Here is a 26,982-nt window from a genome sequence, read left to right as displayed (position 1 = left end):
GGGCAGGCTACCGGCGGCCACCTGCCACCCTGAGGCGCGGAGCTTCCCCCGTTGTGCCCCGTGCTGGGCGTTGCGGGTCCCCATGCCCGGCAGGAGCTAACACCGGAGCCTCCCCCTCCCGGCGGGGCCCGCTGCCCGCCTCCCCCGGCCCTCGCAGCGGCGCAGCCCCCGCCCACCGCCGGCACCCCCAGAGCGCCGGGGCCCCACCCGCCGCCGCCACCACCGCCCTCCCCCGGTTCCCCCCCGCCCCGCCCGGCGCCTGCGCGGAGCGTGGCGGCGCGGCGGGCGCAGGAATGCGCGTTGGGGTTAAATAGTGGGCGCTGGGCCGGCCGCCGCGGCGATCGCGGCCGGGCGGGGCGGCGGCTCGGGGGGCTCCATGGCGCGGCGCGGCTCCGGGGGCGGTGGCAGCGGCGCGGCGCGGCTGTGACAGGCGCTCGGCGGCCGGGCCCGGCCCTCGCTCTGCCTCTCGGCTTCCCTCCCAACCTCCCTCCCTCCCTCCTTCCCTCCCGCCCCAGCGCCCAGCGGGGGGGGCGCGGCGGCGGCGGCGGCGCTCGGTCGGAGTGAGCCGTGGCGGCGGCCGGGGGCTGCCGGCGGCGGAGCGGCTCTATGATGAAACTGAAGCCGAACCAGACGCGCACGTACGACCGGGAGGGCTACAAGAAGCGGGCGGCGTGCCTCTGCTTCCGCAGCGAGCGGGAGGACGAGGTGAGCCCGCACGTGGGGGGCACCGGGGGGAGGGGGGGGGGGGCGAGGACCGGGGGCCGGGGGCCGCCGCCCACCGCTCCGGGGCGCGGGCACACGTGCGCGGGGCGGCGGCGGCGCCTCCTTTGTGCGCGGCCCCGCCGGCGGTGGGAGGGGGCTGTGGGGGGGGAACCGGCCCCGTGCGGTGACCGGGGGGGGGGTTTTGGGCCCCCCCGGAGCCCCGCCAAGGTCACGGGCCCGGCCGCTCTCTGCGCGCTCGCCCGGCGGCCGCGTTGCACAAGGCGCGGGGGCACCGGCTGCTGCCTGCGCCCCTTTATTTGTTAGGGATTTGGGTCTGGTTTGGAACCCGCGGGGGCTGTGGGTTGGGGTTTTCCCCTTTATCTATCGGCCGGGAGAGGCCGGCGCGCTCCGCGTGGCCAATTTCTCGCGTGTTCGGCGGGGAGAGGCCGCGCCGGGAGGCACCGAGCCGGCGGCGGCAACGGGGGGCAGCGGGGGCCGGGGGCCGCTCCGTGCTGGTGTGTGTGGGGCACAGACACGGCCCCCGATCGCCCTGCCCGGCTTCTGCGAGCTACCAGCATCTGCCTTGCTTTATAAGGAGGAGGCTGCCCGGCAGAAGCGCTGCTCGCGCTTGCAGTCGGTCTGGTTTTTCCGTGGTTTCGGCGGCTCCCCCGGCTGCTCAGCTCAGCACGCCTCCCTTTGTATGAGCGCTGTCTGCGGATGCCGCCCCCCAGCAGGCTTCTCCTGGAGTTCAGGCACCCGTTTTGGGTAGCACCAGGCTCTCAGGGCTTGCTCGCAGCAGTTGCAGTTGGAAATGCGTGGCCGGGGTCACCTTTGTCTGTGATTTCCATCCTTCCTTCATTTCCTGCTGCCACTTCTCATATCATCCATGAATCGGCTCTTTGAATCAGACGTGACCCCTGGCTATTTCAAGCACTGCCTGCTCGTAACACCCTCCGAGGGTAAAGGTGGCAGCAGCCCTGCTGCACCATGTAGGAAGGGTGGATGCTGGCACACGCTGTGCCGGAGCGCTTTGGGGTGCTGCAGGTGTACGGCTGGCACGGGGCTGGGCTCGGGCGTTGTGCAAACAGGCACACTCCAGGGTGAAATGAATGGGATAACGCAGAATTGGATTCAGGGCATAAATCAGATGTGTTGAAACGGCATTGCCTTGTGATGATTTACTTCCAGAAAAGAGTGGTAATATCTTAAATTTGTTTAGATGTTCCCCAACTGCCTGTCTTGCTACAGAACCTGTTCCTCTCTGGGTGCTGTTTGTGATTGACTTGTATCACCAGCCGCATTCCCCAAACTGGTTGGATGAGGCTTGCTTCTGATGTTCTTGAATACTGTTGTCTTAATACAGCTCTGTGTAGGTGTACTTCAGACTCCACATAAATGTCTTCAGTGTTTTTCCTTTCCACATCTCTTAGAGATTGCACCGTCAGCTGATCTGCATCTTCAGGGATCTATCTCGGAGTGCAGGGTAGCCTCTGCTTTGAAGGAGCAGAAAGGCAGTAGTACTTGGGAAACTGGAGGGGAAGGAGGGGAACAGCAGACTCCTACAGAAGCCATTGAAAAAACATCAGTTTTAGTAGTTAGATCCACAAGGTTACTACTCCATAGGCTGTGAGTTGCTTTGCATTGGAGATGAGACAACAAAGCAGGTAAATGGGGAGAAAATATCAAGCAGCGTACTCCATTTTAAGAGGCTTAAGCTAGAAAGCAAAAAACTCAAGCTGTTTGAATGGATATATTGTCTGCAAGACTTTTGAAACAGTTCACATTTCAACCTTTAAGCTGGTTAGCTTCTTCCTGTCTAAATGAGTATCTGCAGCAATCTTCCGATACAAACCTCAGAATTAGCTTGTCTTTCAACTTCTGCTCTGGCTTTCTACATGGATAGTTCATATCCAGTTGTGGTTGTGCTTTTGCTAGTTTTTTCTTCTTTTCTGGTACTTCTGACACATCTGTAGACAGCAGTCCTTTCATTCTTAGCACTCCTTTGGGCACTGAAGTCTTACAGGCTCTTACAGACTCCTCTAAAACAGTTTTGCCATTTTTCTGATCATCTTTCATGTCCTTTAGTTTGCCCATGTTTCTGGAATGTGGGCAACAGTAGTGGTGGTTTTGAATGGAGTCTCACAGTGTTATGTAAAAAGTTACTACTGCTTCCAGGAAGAAATGCTACAATAGGACCTGTCTTTATCACGATTGCCAGGCTGTTGTGTAGTCATCTTGTGATTAGCAGTGATATCAAATCATCGAGTCGGTTCCACCTTCTGACCTCTCAACTTGAAGCAGAAGTTCGTGGTGTCCTGCACGCTGGATTCATTACACGTTCCTAACCAATTACCCTCTTCCTGCTGCAACTTTGGAATACCAACAGGGGATCTTGTGCTGATTTATGGATGCTGCCTATCAATTTGGAGACTTAAATATTTCAGTAATAGCATGATTTCATTTAAGACTGTTAGCAAAGGACGGTAAACACACTATTTCCTTTCCCTTTCTGTTTACTACTTTATTTTTTAATTCAAAACATAGGTGGTCTCTAGAGTACCTGTGAGGCCAAATCCAGCCTGGTGGCCCTTGCAAGCAGTTGGAAATGGTTGCTGAACTCCTGTGCTCTGGCTACAACACTGTTCATTAGAGTTACCAACAATCCTTGCTGTGACAGACTTGAGAAGAGCCAGTTCTCCTCAGTGTTAGGGGGTGGAAACTGGCCTTGCCCACAGTCCTGTAACCTGTCAAGAGCTGCTGCTCTGTCCTGAGAGCTGGTGTTTGCAGTATGAAGCAAGTACTCGTGAGAGGAGTGAAGTTTGTCTAAACGGCTGCACCACTGCAAAAATCATTTGTCGTTGCATCATCTTTCAAAGGACCCAGTGTATGTCAGTTCACTGGTAAAGCCCTTTTTGATTTTTTTTTTTTAGCTTTCTTGCTGTGATATTTTATGATTATAAAACAAAAATCTTGGGGGATGCCTAAATAGTCAAGTAATATGGCCAGTTGCTTTAGAGATTTTTGGAGTGTTTTAAAAGAACATCTCTTAGACTACTGTCATTAGTGTTGCCTGTTTTGGTCTCTTCCGATACTGTCATTGGGCTGAGGGAGCGAGATAGCTGGACATGAGATTAAGTGCTGGCTCCTACTGTCATTCTTAATGGAAATGAAGCAGTAATTGCAGGCACCGTCTGCCATTTGAACAAAACAAATTGCTGTAGAGGAAGCAGGAGAAATCCAATGAAAAATGAATCAAGGCTACGCAGGCATGAAGTGTGCGGGGGCTGCAGGCTGTCTGCGTCGAGCAGCCAGAAGCTGTTAGGTGCGTGCAGAAGGCTGAGGGCATTCAGCAGATTGGGATGGGCTGGCGGATTTGTGCGTGAGGAAATGTGAGTCTCTCTCCTGAGCAGCTAGGAGATGTGGACGGCACCTCCAGGATAAGCCCCAGGAGAGCCTCTCCCAGCACTGTGAGGGCTGCCTGCTTCCCTCACTTGGAATTGCTTATTCATCCAGGGTTGTGTGAGCACTGGCTTCACATAGATGCTGCTGGCACAGGGTCTGGGCAGGCTGGGCAAGGAAATGCTTACCTTGCAAAGTGCAGAACGAGCCAAGGGTAAAGTAATAAATATTTTTTTTCTAGTCACTTGGATAGCTAAAACAACTTGAAAAGATAATTTAATTTTTATTCCATCAGCTACATATTATACAGATAAATGAGCAGTTATGCTGAAATACCTTGAGTGTAAAACTTGAATGTGTTCTAATTATTTTGGCAGCTGCAAGCACTGCTTTATGTAATTCAATATAGCATTGAAAGCTCTACTTTAGTGTTCAGCCAGCAGTTAGTAGTGACAGATCTAAAAAGTAGTTTTATATGAATGGTTAGCAAAAATTGAAGGAAAAACACCTGTTTTTTCAATTCTTATTTTTTCTGGTTTTGTTGGTCAGCCTTCTAGAAGAGACTTACTACTGAAACAGTAGTAAATATAATGATATTGTCACATATGGGAAATATAGGGTTTTCCCTCCTCACTGCACCAGGGTGTATGCTTCTTTGTTAGTTATTGCATCTTTGAGTTAAAAATGCTAGGGTGCTAGTATTGTTTATCCTTTTTGGTCCAGTTTAAAGGTTTTTATTTCTTGGGCTATAGGATGTCAAGATTTTAAAAACCCTGGTTTAGTCTGTTGTTCCTAGCAGTCACTATTTTGCTACTTAAGTAGTGCTCTTTAATTTCTTTAAACCTTTGCTTAATATTAACAACAGTTTCCTTAAAAGATAAAAAGGATCCAGGAAGCAACAAAGCAGTATTTTAATTTACATTGGTCTGTATCATCCAGAAACCAAAAAGAACTGGTATAAACTGGTGTAATGTAGCCCAAATTACAAGCCCAGAGCCCAGGAGCATCACCTGGCTGTGCTGACAAAATAGTGGTGTAGGAATTAGTTGAACTTTAAAAGTGAAGATCTTCATATTTGACTTATGATTTGGCTTCTTTATCCTGCAGCACAAGCTCCCAGGTGTAAACACAGCTGATGCGTGCTTTCAGGTGTGACTTGAACTGTGACTATCACACCATAGTGGAGGCTGGCATGCTCTCCAGGCTGATGTATGGACTGGAGCAGGTTATCTAGCTTGCTCTGATTGTCTAATAAAATTTAGGCATGACTTAAAATACTGGGGAATACACACTTCCATACATGCAGGTGTGCTGTAGCTATCACTTGTTCTCTGTCGTGCCCTTGCCCAGCTAATGTACAGGAGGAATAACTGACACAGCATGGTGGCCTGCTTAGTTCTGCCTCAGCATTTTCTTGGCATTAGGACATCATCTGTGTGGTCTAGGAAGGAGCATATCAGCTCCACGACCTATAAATAGCTTCCACCATGGCCCTCTTTGAGGAGTCCCAAGTCTCCTTGGTTATAATGTGTCTACAGAGACAGCATCTGCTTGTGTTGTGTCCCTGCAGGCCCCTATGGGATTCTGCAGAGGTTTAAGTTCATGTCAATGTAAAGAAAAAATTGAATGTTAGGTCATTGTGGTAGGACTCAGATCAGGACTGAGAACTTACTGAACACAAATGCCTTGTTATTCCTATTTCCACAGGAAAAGCAGCTTTTTGCAGTCATTGCGTATCCAGCTTGCCTTAACCTTGGGATCTTTTTTGACAAACTGTTTGCCAGCAGTGGAAGTCTGAAAGCTGTGTGAAGCTGCAGGAGTTCAGCTGTCAGCCAGGGATGAAGCTGCAGTCTTAACTCATGCCTCTTTAGATGCTGAAGTCAGTCAATTACCAGCTGGTTTTTAGTGGGAAACCTGGATTCCTGTTTTTTCAGCACCCGTGGCATTACTGATCTCAGTCAGTGTGAACGTGTTCAACAGGCAGATAGTTGCTCAAACTGGGCTGAGGGCTGAACCTGCTTGACATCAGGCTAACATGTTGTGAATCAAAACCTGTTTTGTGTTTTGCTATGTTTAGAAGAGGCTTTATTTCCGAACTAGTAATACTCGTGTTTAGACACTTGAGAAAATATCCTCTGTAGCTTACTCTCACCATGCTAAGTTTACTTTGAGGATTTAAACTGGTGGCTACATTTTCCTTTGAGTCACCACAGTTAATTCAATGGTGCACAAGCTCTCAAGTCACTGATCCCTACGAAAAAGTGGCAGACTTCTTCAGAAACTTCATGCATATGTGTGTATGCTTGTATATATCTGTACACACGTGTGAGACATATATAGAGACACACATCTCTAGGTGGAATTTGAAGGCATGTTTTAAATATTTTATTTGTAGATAAGAGTTCATTGGCCATGGGTTGATGTGTGGTGGTTTTTTTTGTTGTTTTTTCTCTTAAGTGTTGTTTGTAGAACACTTATGAAGCTTATTTTAATTAGGTGGCTTTCTCCATTTATTCCAGCTTGAAGAAAGATGTGCTGGATTTGTCCAGATACTGATTTCACAGCACACTGCAATGTGATCTAGTGCTAAAGCACTTCAGTGGAACCAGTCCTGCAAATGTAAATATTTTGAAATAAAGTTATCTTCAAAGATGTATGGTTTGGGTTTTGTTTTTGTTTTGTTTGGGGTGGGAGGGAGAAGGGGGTGTCAAAGTATCTTTAGACAAAGAAGGCTACAAGGTAACTGGTGCTTGTCAAGAAGTAACCTTGTCATGTCTGTATGTAGAGCCCAGAGGTTCTCTGGGACTTGGAGGCCTGGCTGCTGAGAAGCAGCTGGAAGCTGATCCCTTAGTCAGACGGATTATGTTGCTGAGTAACCGGTAAAGCTGAGTTCTGCTGCTCGAGATTAGGACAGGGTTTCAAGTTGCAAAGAAATGGGCAGCAAGATGAGTTTCAGCTATTCTGCTGCTACCTGTCTGACATGTCTTTTTCCTTGCTCCGCATTTGCCAGCAGAAGTGGGGAAGGGCTTGCTCTAAAGTGGATTGGGGAAGTGACCCTGCCTTGGAAGTGAAGCTTACTCCTATGGGTGTTTGGGGAGGCCCTTGTTCATTTGCAGGGCTTTGGGGAGGCCAGAAATCTCACTTCTACACGTGGCTGGTCACAAAATACATACCTTTCATTGCACCTACGTGCTGTCAAATCTGCTTCTCAGAATCTTAGTGAAGCTTAGGAGGAGCTCTGCAGTTACAGGTGACTTGAGTGCTTGCTGACATGAGGAAACATGGTGTAACTGAAGTGCTGCAGTAGTATAGGGCTGCCCACTCCTGATATGAGCACTTTAGCCTAAGAACAGAACAAAGTACTTCAAGCAGTTTGAGAAGAGTACGCGAACTCTGATCTGCCACAACAAGATGTCACCCATGTATGTGAATTTCATGGAAAATAGAATTTATAGGATAACAATTTTAATTGCAAGTAAAGGCAAAACCTTTCTCACGGAAGTCTGTTCTCTTCCTTATTGCCGTATCTGAATGCAAAAATCACTTACAGATGTGGTTTTGAAGTGCTGTAAAAATATGTATATATTAGTTTTCAATCATTCATCTTTTGAATGCCAGTAAAGTTGTGCTGACTGATTCACTAACTGCCTTGAAAAGTGATCTTGACATAAAGTTAGGAGGGTATTTCAGACTTGGATGTTGTACAGACAACACAGCTTTATGGGTTGCTTTCAAGATACTTTGCTCAAGTTACTCAGTTCTGAGATTAATGTACTGTTAGTTATTATGCCATTTCTTCTCTCTGTTTGTTCAGTGAGATTAAATCTTTTTAAACCTGCCATAGCTGGGGACACTGCTTTTCAGTGCTTTTTCTGTAAAGTACTGTATGAGAAGCTCTTGAATTTGGGTTGATCAGGAATCAGGAATCAGGTGGCTGCAGTCATGCATTTCTGCCCCAGTTTGTACAGCATTGACCCTTGTATAGCTGTGTGCTCCTCAGTGTTGAGCATGCTCAGGCTGAAAATGAAGCTTTAAGCTACAGGTTGGTTTCTGGACACATCAGCTTCCTGAACTCCTTGCCTCAGTGTAAGGGGGAAAGTAAAGATGTTGCAGCCTTGAATTGAATTGTTTTTTAAATGCTGTCAAGTCTGATCCTAAGGTTTTTCTTTCAACTAATGTATAATTTGTGAACATTACATTTCCAGTTTAGGGAAAAAAAAAATTTTGAAATTGATAGCAGTAAAGAATGAGAACAATAAGGAGTCAGTCTACAGAGAATAAATGCAACCTGTGTGGTACTGCTGCAGCAAGTTGTAAAGCTCCGCTGCATTTTTCAACTTTCTGGAGTCCAAAATGAGATATTCTAGGACAAGGATACCATGGTAACCTATAGGGGAACTGAGAAACTATTTCAGAACTACTGAAATGAGGCGAGGAAACTTAAAATAGCAAAAAGCGTCAGATAAAGGAAATCTAACTACAACAGCAGGTTGAAATGTGTTCTCTAACTTGAAAGGCCTGTGTTTTACCCAAATTCATGCAGGGAATCCTGCAAACGTGATGCAAGTATCTATTTTATCGTTTGATAGGGTTTCTTTGTAAGAGATGCTTTTCCTTGCTCAGCAGTAATGTTCCTATGTTGTAGTGTTCAAGTCAGTTTCCCAGTTCTTTTAAGGAACCTCCTGAGCTAAAAACAATTAGAGGTCACAAGTTTGGAGGAACAGTAAAATGCTCTGTTTGTGTTCCTACCTGAGCATCTGCTGATGGCCATGTTTAAACAGATTACAGGGCCTGACTGACCTTTTTGGCTGTGTTTGGCTTCAGCTGTCTGTGTCTCCAAGTTGTTTGTTACTGGCAGTCCAACCACACAGGTCGAAGTTTTCCATGTTGAGTGTGCTAGGCTAGGCTGTATTGACTTCCAACAAAGTAGGATCTCTTCTTACAGTAGGGATGGCTTTTTCCTTTAAAGATCTTTCCAAAAGACATGAGAACATAGTGTGTTAGTCCTCTGTAACAGCATTTTGATAGGGTTTTCTACCTGAGGTACCTCTTGCCCTTATTTTTTTCTTATACTCCAACCAGTTTAAAGCTTCTGCAATTGTTAGCATGTACACCACCTCACCTAACTTGGGACCTAAATTCCTTATCTTCTGTGCACCTGCCTTGTCCCTGCCTTCCCTGCGCAGGGTTTATTTAGCCCATGTGCCCAAGCTGTGCTCTGGACTGGAGCTGCGTGTGCTTAGCAGGCATTTGGGGCCAAGGGGGTGATTTTTTTTTCCTCTCTTGAAAGTTGTTCCTTTTAATTGCCAGTTTTATTACATGTGGAATGAAAAAAGGGTGAACTTAGCTGTCAGGTAGCTGAAGCAGCAGGGTAGACTTGGTGGCTTAGTGGGAGTGACGGGAGAAAATGGGGAGTGTGGTGGGGAAGAGAGGGGAATCGACATAGCTAGGCTGGGAGGACAGTTTACAAAGACATCTAATGACAAGTAATTCCTGTGGAACCTTCTCAGCTATAGGGCTTTCCTTGTGAATAATGCATCTACTATGGAAAAACTCGCATCTTCTGGTCGGCTTATAGTGGCTTCCGCTTCTCTCTTGATTACTTCAAGTTGTGGGCAGTCGTGCTTTGAAGTCAAAGAATCCGGCCGTGTGGGTTTGCTTGTTCTGTCTAGCAAGCTTCAACCTTAACCTTCATTCTTTTTAAAGTAAGCTCTTCTTAATACAATTATTTCTGTAAGCTACAGTGTCCCACACTTAAGGAAGACAAAAAAAAAAAAAAGGTATTTTGTAGACTTAAGTCAGTTTCTACTTCTTCAAATGCTTGATAGGGGAGAAAAATTAAGGAAAATAGCTTTTGATTGTAATTTGTATTATGCTGAGCTGTTGCCATTTTAATCTTCTGGAATAAATGGCTGCTAACTGTTTCACAGGTTTCTTTTTGACTTGAATGTTAAACAGGCCAAAACTTTGGCGTCTGTCTCTAGAAACTTTTTCAGTTGTTTGTCTGCAGGTTTAACATTTATAGTGAGCAAGTCCCATGATGCCACATGCTCTGCAATTACCTTTGTTTTTTTGGTTAACCATATCTTGGTTAAGCATACTGATAGCTGCTTATTACAAGTAGGCTGGCTAGCAGTTTCTCTTCCTCACTACGCTCAAAGGTCATTGCTATTCCTGGACTTGAAAACAAGGTAAAAACTTGGTTAGACAGGCTGAGTGGAAGAATCCTTCGTTTTCTTCTCTTAGCTGAATTTTACAGCTTTACTGCCTCACTTGGCAGGTAGACAATGATAGAAAATAATACCTCTAACTTAGTCTTTGGGGTAAGTTAACCTTAAGAGCATAACTAGGCAAGCAGATTTGATACCACTACTCTGTATTTTGGGCATCTTTTAAAGAAGAGAAACAGTCATCTGTAAGGCGTTTTCAGAGATGGGAAAAGGGAAGTGATCACTGGCAAATAATCCAGTATAAGGAATCTCGATCCTGCATCTGCGTTCAGAGAGATGTGACACACTTTCCCTATGTAGAAAGTGCTCAAAAGTACAAGAGTAAAACTTGTGCGTAGGCCAGGAAAAGGAAAGGTGCATTAGGTACTCCAGTCTTGATTTCAGTAGAGTACCCCTGTCTCCATGAAGATGAATGTCATCAGATGTCCAGGTGACCTGGATCTCAGTTGTCCTGTTTTGCACCTCTGATATTGAGGGGAGATGAATTGATAGCCTTATGCTGCTGATCTTGCACCTGTTCTGCCAAGCGAGTGCGTTCTCAAGCAGCCACAGCTTTCTGGTGCAGTCATTAAGCAATCTGTCGAGTCATTTGGGCACCGTGGGGTCTGTCTTTGGGCCAGTTACAGATGGAAACACCTGAAAATTAACTTGCTATATGGAATTGAATCCTTCCCCTCCCACTCCCCCCCCAAAAAAGCAAGTGAGTGCAAGAATGTCTGGGGTGCTTTTTAGCCTCATGACCCGACCTTACAATTAGCAGCTGTCAGGTCTCACATTGTGTAGCAGTTGCCTACCATTGAGTATGTTGTTGCCAGCATCTCCCAAGATGGGTGTCTCATGCCCTGGTGGCTTCTGGAAGGTGTTACTGGGAGGGGGAAGTTGTGCCTTTGAAGGTCCCAGGGATGTACCTTAGATTCAGACTACAAAAGCACTGGGATCACAGGAGACTGAAGCACACAAAAACAATGCTTGAGAAAATACTTCCGCTGCAAGGTTAGTGGAGACTTTTTGATAACTATCTTTGGGTAGTTGCCAAAATGAACTCCCAAGCACTTCGCAGTTGATTGTATGTATGGCTGTAAAGCTGACCAAGTAGAGTGATGTATTTTAATGCTGATTGCTTGCTAGATGTATTTGCCTCTGCTTTTTGAAAGGGTAATTTGAAACTAATAAATACACAAACCCAGCACAGTAGACTATTGATTGGGTTAGTAGTAGTAAACAACTATATATTAAGGCATAAAAAGCTCTTGGCTTTATGCTACACTGCCAGAACCAGCAACCTGATTTATCCCTTAATAGTAATTAAGAATTTTATATTTAGCCTTAACTAAACAATGAGTGCTGATTAAACTATTTTATTAAGCTGGGAATGATTTAATGTGATATAATCATCCTTTTGTTCATCCCTGTTGCTGGCTTTCACATGACTGCAGCGAGTGCTGGTTTGATCAGCAGAAGATAATGTGTAATGCTGATGTCTGGGATCCCACAAGCGTGTTCATAAACTCGATTTTTACAACTGCTTTGTAAGCGTTTTCAACGTGGTTCTTCCTTGTAGTGATTAAGTGCTCCACCTATGCATTTAAAAGCTTGCTTCAAGCTGCAGTTAGTTGAGCTGTGCACCCTCTGCGGGAATCTGTTGATATCAAAGCATGCTAGGAGACAAAACTGCTGGTTGTAAGGGTCAAGTTCAGACGCACTTGTTTTTAACAATGTTCCTTTTGCTGGCTGTTAGATTAGGTAGCCAAATGAAATATTTCATTTGACTGAAAATCTGAACATCTAGATTAGATATGGAGGATGGTTTTGTACTAAATGATGGTCTCTGCTGTGTTTCTTCTTTAGTGTAGGAAAAATCATGGGCAACTGGTGCAGTAGAGAATCCTTTGGAGTAGGGTGGTTCTTGGTTGCAATGAAATGCTGCAATGAGAAAATACCTGTCTGATAAGGCTTTTCTAGGTGTCCATCAGTATGAATGTATGTTTTTGCAGTCACTGTAATTACACTGCGCAGTTTGCTGTAGGTGAATCTACAGCACATTTCTGTGAGTGCTGAAGGGACATAATACATGTGTTGCACATATCCCTGTTGCCTTCATCACATAATTGTTCTTCTAGTTAGTTAAATAGGAGGTGAGTTTAGAGACCATTAGAGGTAGTTGGTGAGGGCTCGACTGTAACTTCACTCATCTACCTGTGGACAACATTAAACTTTTAGCAATACGAATGTCTTTTAATTGGTTTTCAAGACTTGAGTACTGATCCTGTACTGTTGCCCTGTGACTTCAGGGTAGGATTTATCTAAACGTTGCCTAGAATACAAAGAGTTCATCTAGGCACCTAGATGATGGAGTGTATTTCAGACATGTCCTTCTAAGACAAGGAAAACTGTTCATTGCTATGTAGTTATGAATCAAGGTCTTACTTTCATAGGCTTTTACTGAAAATTACTCTAGACATGAGGCATCCTAGTTTTCAGTATGTGAAGATGAATGTGGAGATGTTCTCAGCTCCATACATTGTAAAGTACAAGTCCTGTAGGCAGTGGTTCATAGATTGGTATATATCAGTGATATTACCAGGTGACACAAGTTTTAAGTGAAATTAAAATGTTGTCAGTGAAAACTTGGTATTAAGCTTAGAAATTGTTTAAAATTCAATGTTCCATTTTTTCCCTCTTAGAGAAGTGTTAAAAGAAAACAGATTGAACAAAAGCCAGTGAAATACTCTTTATAATTTAGTTACGCAATGTTGTAACCTTACTGTCCTAATGTCATGTTTCAGTTAGTGAAAAGAAGCTTGTGTACGACTAAAAATTACACATTTTCAGATGGTCAGTTCTTCAGCCAAAAGTTGCCATTTCTGAAACAGTTTAACATGTGTTGTCTTAATTTTTGTACTTTGCTGATTAGATGATATTAAAACTTGGTATTGTTATCAGATTTTTTTACAGTATGTCTTCATTCTCATGCATATTGTATTGTGTACTTTATCTTCAGATGCTTAGACACAATGAAATGTATGAGCACGATACTCCAATAGCGTCTTGGCTTTATATTAAAAAGGCTAATGTTAATAATTTTACTTCTCTGTTTGTTTTGTGCTTCTTACAACTCCTGGCTTCCTATTGTGCTTCATTTCTGAAGTCTATAATCCATTTGTCTAGGTGAATCAGTGCATTGCAGGAGAAGTAGGTAGTACCAAGACTGCTGAATTGTAAGCTATACTTAACAGTCATTTGCAATTATTCATAGGTGCTGTTGGTAAGCAGTAGCCGATACCCAGATCAGTGGATTGTGCCAGGTGGAGGAATGGAACCAGAAGAAGAACCCGGGGGAGCAGCTGTCAGAGAGGTGTATGAAGAGGTAACAAACAAAACAAAAATCATCTGCTTTATCACGCAATGGCTGAGGTTGGAAGGGATGTCTGGAGGTCCTCTCTAAGCCCCTGCTCAAGCAGGGCCTCCTAGAGCCAGTTGCTCGGGATCATGTCCAGATGGCTGTCTAATATGTCCCAGGAGGGAGATTCCACAACCGCTCTGGGTAACCTGTTCCATTTGTGCTTTTGCTATCATATGGAAATCAAGAAGAAAGAGGAAGCTCTACCTCCTTTATCAAGGATTTGACCAAAACTTCCATGATTGTGAAATTCAGTTCTGTATGTTAGGATCAAGGTATGGCGTGGTGAGGTGAACTAAACGGTTTCACAGCACACTCTCATTTCATAGCTGAACTTTATAAACACTTACCTGGAAGCACAACTGTGACTTCATGCCAAATGAGATGTAGTGTAGCATTTCTGTGTTAATGCAGAAAATGTACGGTTTGCAGTTCTTCTAGAACACTGAAGGTGAACAAACCATGGAAGTACAGCTATGCAAGAAGGATAAATAAGTAGACCTCTGAGGATTTTCCAGACTACAGTAAATACTGGAAACTAGTATGTCTGAGCAGTTGAGAATTCAACAATAAAAGGACTTGTAAGTACATGTGAGGTTGTTTATCTATAAAGAATGTACCATAGGTATGGTCTGCATTTCTAATCCTGCTTGTACCCCGAGACAAAGCAGTTATAAGTCTAAGTCTAGATGAATTAATGCAGTTTCCTTACTCTGGTATAGTATTTAAATTTCAGATGCAAAATTTTCTAACTTGCTATTTATTTTTCTTAGGCAGTGTTAAAAATGGTAGATTAAATATGTAATAATTGGTACTGTAAGCCCAATAAAACTTCTAGAAATCACACTGAGTTAACTAATTTAATTGGAAATTCTGTAATGTGCAGCTGACCACAGATCAACTCTAATAATTTACATCATGTTTCTAAAATAGCAAGTACAAGGTTTTGCAGAAAGTGGATGCATGCTGGGAAGTAAGTGAAGTACAGACCGTCTGGTAGTATTAAACAGCTTTGTCATCCCACTATGACAAAACACATTAATGTTGTTGTTAATTATCAGCATGCATAATGTTTTTATTAGAGCTTTTCTCTATTTTTGATTAGCTGTACTACTTGGTGTTTTAGCTTGCATACCCTTAGGTCTGTTTTTGCTGTGTTGTGGAGGCTTGGGAGTTTAATGTAAATGCAGCTTGCCCAAAATTCTGCTTGCTTTTTAGTGTCTAAATGAGTTCTGTGGTCTCTAATTCACTGAGCTTGTTTCCCCACCTTATGTGGGGAACAGACCAATATGGTATTCAGCGCTCTTAGCAACCCTCATGCAACAAGATGCAAGAATAAATAAGCCTAATTTATACAAGGTTATTCCAGACTTTTGGGCTGTGTTCAGTTTTTGCTGTGGGGGCCAATTTTGAGCTGCCCAAGACATATCCAAACAAGGGCTCCTGTATGAAAGTGAAGGAAACAGCCACAAGGCAGTCAAGTGCCATTTGAAGGGAGCAAATATCCAGAACTGTATAGATAGAGACAGTATAGGTACCTCTAGGGAAAGTCATGACACATCCCCCATCTTGAGGGGACCTGGTTGCACTTAATGTCATCAAAGTTGCTGTGGGGGCTTGACCAACTATTCAAAAGCTAACAGTGGTCAAGCATCAGTTTGCAGACAGTGCAGTGCTAGACACAGTTGTCAGTTTAACTTCATAGCCAAGCAGTATCACAGTGGGAGTTGTGGTACGGAGGCTGATAATTAGTTTTCTGCTACACCAATTCTGCTCAGAGAATATTTCGTGTACTTAAAGTTGTGGCCTTGCTCACAAATTTCTGCAGTGGTGTGGTGAGAGGGGAGCGAGTGGGGAAGGGTAAGCAGCAGAGGTGCAGAATATGGTTAGGGGGTACATTGTGGAGCATACATGTGGTACAAATTTCTGTTAAAGTCCAATCAGAGTGCATGTGCTGCCCAGACATTGCAAACTTCATGGCTGCATCATAAAGATATACTAAGACATTGGTTACTCCTGAAGAAAAAATTTTGCAGATGATGCATAGGAAAAAACAGGATACTGTTTTTCAGAATGCTGAAAACATCTGCAACCTACAGATTCAAGTGTGAGTCTTCAAAAATTGTCTTGTATCCATTGAAATTTGACATGTTACCTTAACCGCAATACTGCTGCAGTCAAAATTTTCAGTAGGAGCCTTCATGATAGAAAAGCTGCATGTTATGTGTCTGAAAAAATGTCACTATTAGTGTTTATACACTGTGAGAAACTTTCTGAAGTTAGAGAACCCAACAGATCTTGACTGGTGCTAACAGGGGTGTTTTAGTTACAGGCTGAGTTTTTACTCATCCTTACTATGGTGACTACACCTTTTTTTTATGGTATTCTCAAGTAAGGTGTGACCTGCCAGCCATGCCTCAGCTCTTATCTGTGCTTGAAAGTACATAAAGGTTTTTCAGAAGCTAGGGGCTTTAATAAGCAACAATTATTTGAAGATGCTTGTTCTACAGCTTCAGGATTTTCAGCGTTTGATGGCTTGTGTATCCGATGAACATTAAAAGTTCATGTCCTAATTTAAAGTATTATTAAACTCTGGGCTGAATCTTGTGTTTTGCCATGAGACTGCAAAGGAAAGTGCCACTTTTGATCAAAAGCCAGCATGGTATTCAGGGCTTTGACTTGAATCATGGAAATTCATACTAACCTTTCTAGAGATGGATGTCCTTTCTATTTTTATACTAAGGTCAGTATCACCTGGCAAGCTGGTTACAGTGCAGTGAAGTGAACTGTTAAGGGTTTTGTGAATGAATAAACTTCAAAGCAGGCACACTGTGGCACTGGTTTGAACTGTGTTTCTTCAGTCTTGGGTCATGCATAAACTAACCGTCAGTTACCATTAATTTATTAAAACGGAGAAACAGATCGTGGGTGTTGTAGTGGCAGTTCCTAGTGGTAGGAGTGTTAATAGTTCACAGTACGAGAGCCCACTGGCTCTAAAAGTCCCTTGGTTCCCCACCAAAATGGAGCATTTAAAATCCTTGTTTTAAAACACAGACGAAGATCAAATGTAGTCAAATATGTATGCACTGCAGTCCTACAGTCAGATTGTGTGACTTCAGATTTTTTTTTTTATCCTTAAGCTCTGTTTGTATTGGGGTTTTTACATCTAGTAAATAATGTTTCTGCTTTATCATTGTTATTTTCTATAAATTGAACATCTGTCTTTTATGGGTTATAGTAGCTAAGATTCCTTAGGTAACAATTCCTTTGGTACAAGTTTGTACAAACCTGAAACTAGGATAACAAAGTGAAATTACAGTATAAAGCAGTCCCAGAAACATATTAAACCTTGTTTAACTGTGGAGCTACTTTGTTAGTGAATTTGGAGCTTAGTCTTCAACAAGGTAGTATGAAAGGTAGAAATGGGAATTGCTTGCACACAGGGTGTTCAAAGGGAAACACAACAGAAATAATGGTGATTAAATGATTACGATCTTCCTCTCAAAAGGAATAAACACCCTCCCGTTCCCTTTTCTTCCATCTCACTAAAAAGACTCTTGCTCTATTTGTACCTAGTAGTATACTGAATTGCCAGCCAAAAAACATTCAATTCCTCCCTGACCTGTGGGAATACAGCTTCTGAGAAGAGGAGGCAGATTCTGATGGTTAATCTGCTGCAGCAGTGTAAGTGCCAGTAATGTTATCTAAGACCTCTCAAAGGAAATAAAGGAATCTGCTTTAGTGAGCAGCTAATAGTTGAAAAATGATTGGGTGTTCCAGACTGGAACTATGTAGATACTTAAAAGAAAAAAATAACATCCTTTCAAATTAAAGATTTTGACAGGCACAATGAAACACTGAGTTCTATAAAAGTATGCAGAAGAGAGCAAGGGTAGCCTTGCACTGTCTTTTCAGGAGAGTAGCCAGTAAAGTACTATCCAACAGATCCCACAGTTAAAATAACTCTTCTGTATTGCAGATTTTAAGCAACTTTCTGCCCTGGTAGACTGTTAGCCTAAAAATAAAATTCCAGTGTGACTCTTGCTCCATCTACAGGAAACCCAAGGCAAGCATGACTGCACCTCCTGCAGGGCAGTGGATCAGGATCGGCCAGCAGTGAGTGACCTCCAGGCCAAAAAAAATACGAGATAAAGTGTTTACTCCTGCGGTTGGATTTAGACTTAATATTAAATACATGTATACATTCAGATTTAAGGAATCTGAAATAGAAGAAATCTACCTGGTGCTTATAGACATGCAGTAACTTGTCTGATAAAGGAAATGCTGTTTATTCAAACTTCCTCTTGAAGTTTAGTGTCTTCAAGTAGCCTTTGGATTTTTTTTATTTAAAAAGCTGTGTTTTGTTTTAACAACATAATGGCTGTGGGAAGAAAGATGAAATTGTTCAAACTCTAGAATTTGCTATCGTGTTGAGTTAAAAGCTTAAAACTGGGAGTGTAGGAACTTTATTTGACATTCCAGGAAAAAGATAAAGCATTTCTTGGTCCTCTAGGACTCATTTATGATTTATTTTGAAGTTACTATGTAAAGGAAAGAACCTGGAGGAAATATTTTTGTTAGCAAAAGTACTTTTTAATGGTCTGTCAATTTAATGGCACTTTTTAAATTATGAAGATGATTCAGTCAAGGTCAGAATAGATTATTTGCAGAGGAAAAAAGTTATGAGACTTTTGTCTCTGTTAGAAGTTGCTGCCTTTTTATATTTTGGGGTATGAAAGTTTTGAAAAATGCTTCTGTCTGAAGGAATGGTGCTACGTTTTGGAAGCATGTATCTTTTGCCTAGAGATTAACTAGAAATCAGTGAGAGATCACATCTACGTGACACCATCTGGTTGGGCAAAAGCTTCATTCTGAGCTTTGGGGGATTTTTACACTTAATGTCATGGAGTGCAGCTAATTGTTTCATTCACAGTTACTCAGTTGAGTATTTGTTTAAACCACTGATTTGTATGGAGGGAGAACAGAAGCTGTTAAAAAGTAAATTCCTTGTGCTCCTTGTGAAATTGATGATAGATTCACATTGTGAATATGGGACACTAAGAAATGGAGAGAAAAAGAAAGCTCTGCAAGAAAGCTATTTAATATTGGTAATGGTGTTTGTGCCATGTGTTAGTTAATTTTGAGACTCCCACTCACTAGTTCAGAGAAATTCTCCTGTGTTTCTTGTGATTTTTTTTTTTGTCTGTCAGCATTCTTGTTGTCAGAGTCCTGCCCGTGATAGTAGTGGATGTAAATGCTTTCCCAGATCTTTGATATAAATAAGGCCTTGGCTAATTCTAAACTCCTGAAAGTTTGGGAGGATGTTTTTGGGTGGCTTTCTTTTTTTTCATTTATTTCAAGTAGAAATCTTGAAGAATATAGTGATTCCTAGATTTTGCTGCTTGAGAAGAAGGGCAAAAACTGAGGATAGACATTAACTTCTGGCCTCTTTAAGTTCTGCTTCTTCTTCAGAAGGTACTATAATGCTGAAGAGATTAGGAACAAAAAGCTTGAACATTTATTTAGGGTGTTTCTCTAGGCTCCTGAAGTCTTTCATTGCTCTGTGTGAAGCACAAGCAGTCTTTGGTGTCTCTTGGGGCCTGTCGCTTCCATAATTAACATGCTGCCTAATCACTTATCCAACAGGCACAGTTAACATTTCAGCTTCATGAGCTCGAACAGGTATCTCTTTCAGCACATGACCAGAGTAATGTATACAGTTTTGCATCAACTTTAGGGCTAGTTTTTGCTCTAGATAAACAAAATGCTTTTTTGTTGCAGGGGCTGAGATCACATTTCTTTCATCAAAACTGCTTAATAAATAACATCAGCCATCTGCTTTCTTTAAAAAGAGAGACACAAAACATTCACTTGTGAGATCTTGATTAGACTTATTGCCAAAGCCTGCCCAGTTGTCTGTCAGAGTTGCACATTAAAATGTAAATAAGATCCATATGGTCCTTTGTATAAAGACACAAGACATCAGTAACTTTCCTTGATTAAAGCTGGAAACAAAGACTGAACACTAGAAAATGGCATCTTAGCACTAAGAAGCCCTGTTTCAACTACTGGTTATACAAAGCAAGACAAAATGTAGATATGGCTTAGTCTACCAGTAGACTGCATACATGTTCAGATCTTGATGATCATAATGGATGACCATAAACAACTTATCTTGGAAGAGGCATTGTATATTACTTCTGTAAAAACAAACCCTGGAGTATTAGTAGGATACAATGACCGCCTTAACTGTTGAAAAGATTACTAAGCACAGGATGACATACATAGGGGTTATTTAAGAAACTAGGAGCAAATCTCTAAATGTAAATTTCTTTATAATGTTACTAACTAGAAAAATAATTCAAAGCTGTAGAGATCTGGAAATATAAATTTAGTTTTTAAATGACATGCCAAAAGCTATGCTTTCATATGAAAGCCAGCATACCTTAATGCTTTATGCTGTAAGATCCATCCTTTTACCTGCAGTTCAACTTGTTGCTTTATTTTGAGGACTTGGACTTGAGTTTCTGTAAGAAATAGCAATGGAATTTTGATAATTCTGTCTCTAGGAAAGCTACCCTACTACTTTAACTTACCTCTTAGGCTATCTTCTTCCCTGGATAATTTTTTCAGTATTGGATGTCTCTAATAAAATACAATTCACAAAGTCCATGGTAAATAAAACAGTATTTTGGTCTGGATGGCAGTGCTTGAAAGAATAATATATTCTTTAACCCACAGAACACAAACTTGTCCTAGTGTAATATTCCGAAGCTAGAAACTCCAGAAGCAATGCAGCACTGTGTAGCTAAAACCTATGTTGAAGCACTTGCTGAAATGTTGCTATAGTATATTGCAGTTTTTTAAATTAAAAAGCACATGTTAATACTTTTTTTCCTGTCTTTTTTTTTTTGTAGGCTGGAGTAAAGGGAAAACTAGGCAGACTGCTTGGGATATTTGAGGTGAGATATTTCATTTACTTCATAAAGATATCTTTTTTTGGTGGGGCTGGGGAAGGGGTGGAGTGTCTGTAGTTCGACTCTCATGGGGAAAAAACAAAATAGCTTCCATGCAACAGAGTCAGACTTAAGTTGTTAAGTGTTACTTGCCTGTACTTTTGCTGTGCAGCTTTGAATGCTGCTGGAAGATGCATCAGACAGGTGTTTTTCTTCTGTTGCTACATGATGGGTGAAGGTTTGAGTAAGAGTGATACTTAGAATTTTTCTGGGAAATCAGTATCTAGCAGAATAAAAAGAACAAAACAAACTGTGGACTGGCTGCAGCACAGTGACCTTTCACTGTGTGGATTACCTCTGTCAGTTCATGTATTTGATTTAGCTTGTTCAAAAAAAGTCTGTGCTTTCAAAATAGGTGGTTAGTGCTGCTAACATGGCAAACCTATAGAGGTAATAGGAGTTCTGCATTTGTCATGATTGGAAACAGATGCTATTGTACTTGTACTTACTGAGTGAAACTTCTGAGCGTTGTATAGGTTATCAGGCCACATTATATAGTGGTTCCCTCTTGACAAAAAAAAGCCTTTCATATAGGAACTTGAGTTGTGAAAACAGTTCTAGGACATGTAATTAATCACAGTACAGTACAACACATGTAGAGGATAAGTAGTGGGTAGTACTAATGGGCAACTGCTAATACTAAACAGGGTGACCAACAGCACAGAATACCAGTTTCCCATGTATCGGTACAGATGGTTAGTCTGAAAATAAGAGCTAGGGTTTACTGGCAAATATTCTCCAGGGTAAGTAGCTGCTAATCTTACAGTTGTGGAAAGTCTGTAATACTTTATTTTTTTGCTGCAATTAAAACCTCTACTTTAACATTTAAGCAGAACCAGGATCGGAAGCATAGGACATATGTTTATGTTCTTACTGTGACGGAAATACTGGAAGACTGGGAGGATTCTGTTAATATAGGTAAACACATTCTGTCTTCATACACTATACTTGAAATTATTTATCAAATACATTTTACTTTCCGAAGCAGTCCTTATAATCACCGGGTAAAATTCCTGATTCTGTTCTATACAGTGAAATAAGTAATTGCTAGTATTTACTTTCACCTTAACCTTGTTATTCAGAAGTGACAGTGCTGATGTTAAGGTAGGTACTTGTCTATGTACATCTATGTACAGCTGAGGTGATATCATCCCAAGTCTGTGGGGAGTGCACTTTGTTAATTACCTGCCAGGTTCTCTGTACAGCAACACTGAGTGGTCCATTACTTAAGAAGATTGAGGTTGGGGGTGGTTTTCCTTACTTTTCATGCCTGGAATTGTGCAAGGACTGTGAGGACAGCACTGGTTTGTTCCTGCTTAGTGCCAAGCTTCAGGCTAGATGGGAGCATCCTGCCCTGGGGCTGCTCCTGACTCCCCTCTCCTTGGAGTACCTCTGGGGAGCACTGCTGGCAGGGGTGTGCCCTGGGGGGGGCACGTGCCCTGATCTCAAACTAGCAGTTCATAGATGTCTTAATAGTGTTCAGAAAGGACTGACTTGTATAAGAAAGAAGGTATTAGGTCTATTTTACCAACATGTCTTAGAAATTATCTAAACATCTCTCTGGTATATGTTAATTATTTTTGAAAACTTAGAGTTAACCTTAGTAACTCTGTACATGGGTGTGTTTTGAGTACAGAACACTGATTTCCAAATTAGACCAGGCTACTCTTACTCTGTAACTTCATGCATGTTCATTCTTCAGATTGGTTCAGTGCTAGACGTGACAATGTAGGAGGGTGGTACTCTTTTAAATATTGTCCTTTCTGTTAAGGACTAGATGTAGCTTCTGTAGCATACAGACAGTTATGTGAGCTTCTGTCTGGTACCTGCTTTAAGAGATTTATCTGAAATGCTTTATTATGAACTGTTTCAGTAAGCTTGAGTGACTTTCTTGCATTCATCAATATTTTTGATGTCTCTTTACTGTCTTCTGCCTGAAAACTTGAACTTCTAAAGTAAATGAGAAAAAGTAAGTTATCAGATAGCAACAAATCGTGCTGGTAAAAATTTGTAACTCCTTGTTTTTTCTTTGTGGATTGTACTCCTTCAGGAAGGAAAAGAGAATGGTTTAAAGTAGAAGATGCAATCAAGGTCCTTCAGTGTCACAAGCCTGTTCATGCAGAGTACTTGGAAAAACTGAAACTGAGCTGTTCGCCCACTAATGGAAACTCTGTGGTTCCCCCTCTTCCAGATAGTAACTCCTTATATGTCACTTCTGCACAGACTTCTGGGTTGCCCTCTACTGTGAGATAAACGTTTGGATTACCTCTTTATTCATGTCATCACAAGGGGAGACATCTTTGATCACACGTAGACATCTGTATAAGTGTCAATTCTAAATGAAATATGTGAATGTGTCATAATGTTGAGTTTATTTGAACACGTTTTTCCTTTTCAACAATGTAAAATAGTATTTCAGCAAACCAAAGCCATATGGATTTTTTTAAGATGCCTTAGTAGGCCATTTTTAAAAAAGAAATAGGAAACTTGAGTATATAAATTTCCTTATCTGCTAAAATAAAATATGCATCTCAGTGGTGTTCAGCTTATTTAAGACTTGTCAGTTAGCAGTTCTGCAAGAGTACTTGCTATAGAAAAGCTTGAGCAAATAGTCTTATACTAAACTCTTACCTGGTATCCACAAGTGAAGCGCTAAGAACTGAAGATGGCACTGTTGGGGACATGAGTGTGGTGAAGGCAGAGATGCTAAGTGTGACTACAATAAAGCACTAAACCATGTTGAGCCTGTCAAGAGCAAAGGATACCTTCCTAAAGCACTGCTTGCCTCAGTCACCCGAAAGGTTGCCTTATCCTATGCAATCTTCACGTAATGTAGAACTAGAGCAAGGACGGTGAACTTGTGTCTTGTGACTACCAAAACCATTCGCTGTACTTTTGTTATTTGGTCAGCTGATGAGCTGTCAGAAGATACATGCAGAAAATGCTGTGGATTTCCCCCCCTCACCTCCTGTTTTTCCTTCTAGCATTTGGATATACATCCTGTTCATGGTGCAACTGCACTCCAGGTTCCAAAAACTTCTAACCTTCAGTGACAAGCATCTTACTTAGTGCTTGTGCAGTTTGTTGCCCTTTAAAAGTACTTAAAGGAAAATAAGACTCAGCAGGCACCTGTGTCTTACAGAGGTGTCTGTTAGCAAGCACGTGTTGAGGTGTCTTGCCCAGCAGGAACCAGCTGGGGTTCTTCCTGGGCCTTGGAGGCATGTGGGCTGATACACTAATGGAAGAATAATATTCCTTTGTCTTATTCAGAAGGTATGCTGAACCCCCCCCCTTTTTTTTTTTAAGTTAGCTCTTAAACACTTAAATTTTACTGTTTTAACATCAATTGTTTTAGCTTTTTGAATTAAAAGCTGACCTCTTCATAAAACCTGCCTGGCAGAAATGAGGCACAGCTGACAACTTTCTTGTTTTTCATTATTCTCTTTTTTTCAGCCAAAAAGATGAAACCTAAATCCACTGTAGGTCTTAATGTTTTTACTGTAGGGTTATTCTATGTCTCTTGCGCTCTCTCCCTCTTTCTCTCCCTCTCTGTGGATGTATGTATGTTTGTGTATGGTTTTCTTCTACAGGAACACAACCTAATTCATACGAACACCCTAATTCTGATTTTTTTGTAGGATCTAAACCCAACTATACCTCCTCTCCAGCCAATCAAAACAGAGGTTGAGGTAAAGCTTTACCTCACATGTGAAGTTTATTCTGGTTATAGCTCATTCTCTTCATAGCATTGGAACCTTTGTAAATAGTCCAACTAGTAAATAGTGAGTGTAAAATGGAAAATAAATGTAATTTAAACCTTTTGTTACTCAATACACAAATGGTTAACTTCTACTTTTTTAACACAAATTGTGTAAAATGCTGCTATAAATTAAACTTTTTTGTGCTGTTACACTTTTTTAGGAAAAAATGTTGTTGCCAGAAGTTACTCCTTAGAAAAATAATCTTGTGCCATATGTAAATGCAGTGAAACTAGGGAGACAGATGTTCTGATCTCTTAATGCTGCTCTCTTTGAAGAGGCATAAATACTACTGACAAGAGGCATGAGCCACAAAGCTGAGGACTTGTGAAATGGTGGTAGGGTGTGTGTTCCTCATCCCTCTGTCCAGGTCACTCCCAGAACTGGAAGGAACACACAACTTTGTTCAGGCGCATCTAAACATGGAGGTATTTATTGCAAGTAGCTTGTCCTTGCTTTTAGTCATGAGGTGAGAGGTTGAACTCTCAGTGGTGTCAAAAGCAAGGTTTTGCTAGGCAAAACAGAAGAAGGTGGAGTTGAGCATTTTGATGAATGTCTAATCTTTGTTAAAATTATACCTATGGTGTGTAAGGGTACCTCTGGCTCTAAAGCTGCCTTTAAAAGAGTGGAAGATTTAGCTCTCTTTTTTTGGTCACTTACTTTTGATGCTTTATTTGTTCAGTAGTACTTTTAACACTTTAATTTGAGCAAACTTGTACAGGCTTTCTTGTAACAAGATTCTATAGGATATGTGAAAGCTACAACAAGAATCCAGAGAATTCTTACTCATAAAAATGCTTCTGTCTCAGTTTCAGATTCTTGGAATAAAACCAATCCAAGCTTGTATAAGACTTAGTGATAATGCATGATCTTATTTTGTAACTCTTGAATTATGTATTTGATAATAATGTAAAAATGTACAGTATTGCTGTTGCTAACAAACTCAGCTGATTGCCTATAAATATTTTGGTTATTTTTTGGTCACACATTTGAGCTGTTCAATAGTGCCAGATGGATTTTTTTTAGCAGCATTCATTGTATAAATCTCTTCGGTCTCTATGCAACCTTCAGAATGAAGCTCTGTATTGCTTAGTTTGACTTCTACTCCCTTTCAGAGGAATGGTCTGGGAATTGTACAAACCTTGACAGTAAAGGTATACTGAAAACACTTTAGTTTTGCCACAGGAAAACTGCTTTAGTAAATGAGCAGTGGTATAGCTTTAGTCTAAATGAAATCTGACCTAGACTTCAGGAAGGGTTTGTTCAAAACTCAATTGGAAAGCTACATCTTTTTTGGTACCTACCACTTTAAGTGTAAAACCATTCTGCTTGTCCACACATCTCTCTTTAGATGGACTAAACCTGTTGTATAAGAGCAGGTGGGGAATTGTTCTCATGCCATAAATTCTGCATGATGTACCCAGATCTGCTTCTGCAGAGTAGGGTTAGGGACATGAATCTGCAGATTTCAGAAACCTAAACTTGTACCACTGCTTTTCCTACCTGTTAAGTTGTAAGATTATTATAACTTAGCTTATGGCAGTATCAAACAAATAGCCTTAACGTTTCAAAACGTGTGAAGCCAGAACGAAGGGGAAGGGGTATGTTGAACACCAGAAGAAATACTGAAGTACTGCACAGAGGCTGTTTAAAGTGAACAATCTTATTTTGGTGCTTACTGCACCCTGACTTAACCTTTCAATGGTCTGTTAACAATGTGCTGTAAACAAAAAAAAAAAAAAAGCAAACACTTGGTTTAGTTACCAACATGGTTTGTGAAGTGAAAACTGAAGGGAAGGGGTGGGGGGTGGGGGGGCAAAATAAGCTGTAAACATTTTGACCTGCTTGCATGGATTTTCTTTAAAGATTGATGTAAGAATTTTGACTTTTTATATTTGAGAAATACCAAAATAAAATCTGAATTAGCCCTGTGGAGGGTGTAATCATTTCATCTCAATTTAACCTCTCTGAACCTTGCTCCTATCCTATCAACATTTGCTGTTAATGCTGAAGCACACAACTAGGGGTGAAGTATGTGTGTGCCAAAGCACAACATACACTGGGGAAAGACAAGACTATTTTTTCTAAGACCCTAGAAGCCTGGAGTTTTTGTTTTATTATTATTGTAGGGTTTTGTTTTTTAAACACTGTACCTCTTTAAACACCATGGGCTGCTAAGGGCGTATTAAGCTAGGTACTGGACACCCCACATCTGCTGAAGCTGTGTCCACACTAGGACAAGTGTTCCACAAGAGGAATGGGGCCTTTCTTTAATGCGAGAGCCCTTGACCCTGCTTGTACCAACCACAGTGTTATGGGCCAGTGGGACCAATTTTGTCAGCGCCCTGTCCCTCAGTAAGTAGGACATGCTGGTCAGAGAGCTACTTAAGGAAAAGCAGAGACCATTCTGTGAGCGGGGTATGTGATCAGCTGCTCTCTGCTTGATGGACCACAATGGCCTTCCCCAGCTCGCACCA

At 41.8% G+C, this 26,982-nt stretch overlaps 1 protein-coding gene and 1 long non-coding RNA gene across 3 annotated transcripts; both read left to right on the top strand.

Annotated features, from left to right (window-relative positions):
• The first annotated feature begins 255 nt into the window (after positions 1 to 255).
• On the top strand, positions 256 to 26,438 carry NUDT4 (nudix hydrolase 4). Of its 2 annotated transcripts, none has more exons than XM_027451924.3 (5): positions 256 to 705; positions 13,588 to 13,698; positions 20,649 to 20,693; positions 21,578 to 21,665; positions 22,798 to 26,438. In XM_027451924.3, exons 1-5 carry the CDS (start codon positions 607 to 609, stop codon positions 22,998 to 23,000), a joined length of 546 nt encoding a protein of 181 aa, XP_027307725.1. In that variant the 5' UTR covers positions 256 to 606; the 3' UTR covers positions 23,001 to 26,438. The 2 variants fall into 2 exon arrangements, with proteins under 2 accessions (XP_027307725.1, XP_027307733.1); XM_027451932.3 differs by having other exon boundaries at positions 265 to 705; positions 21,581 to 21,665.
• LOC113842827 (uncharacterized) lies at positions 717 to 6,757 on the top strand. Its single transcript, XR_003495614.3, has 2 exons — positions 717 to 3,602; positions 5,809 to 6,757. It is a non-coding gene; the product is annotated as an uncharacterized lncRNA (long non-coding RNA).
• Positions 26,439 to 26,982: the final 544 nt, after the last annotated feature.

The sequence above is a fragment of the Anas platyrhynchos genome, chromosome 1 (assembly GCF_047663525.1).
Source record: "Anas platyrhynchos isolate ZD024472 breed Pekin duck chromosome 1, IASCAAS_PekinDuck_T2T, whole genome shotgun sequence".
NCBI classification, from domain to species: Eukaryota; Metazoa; Chordata; class Aves; order Anseriformes; family Anatidae; genus Anas; species Anas platyrhynchos.
The sequence above is the reverse complement of the archived record's forward strand: the minus strand, read 5'-3'. Positions and strand labels throughout refer to the sequence as shown.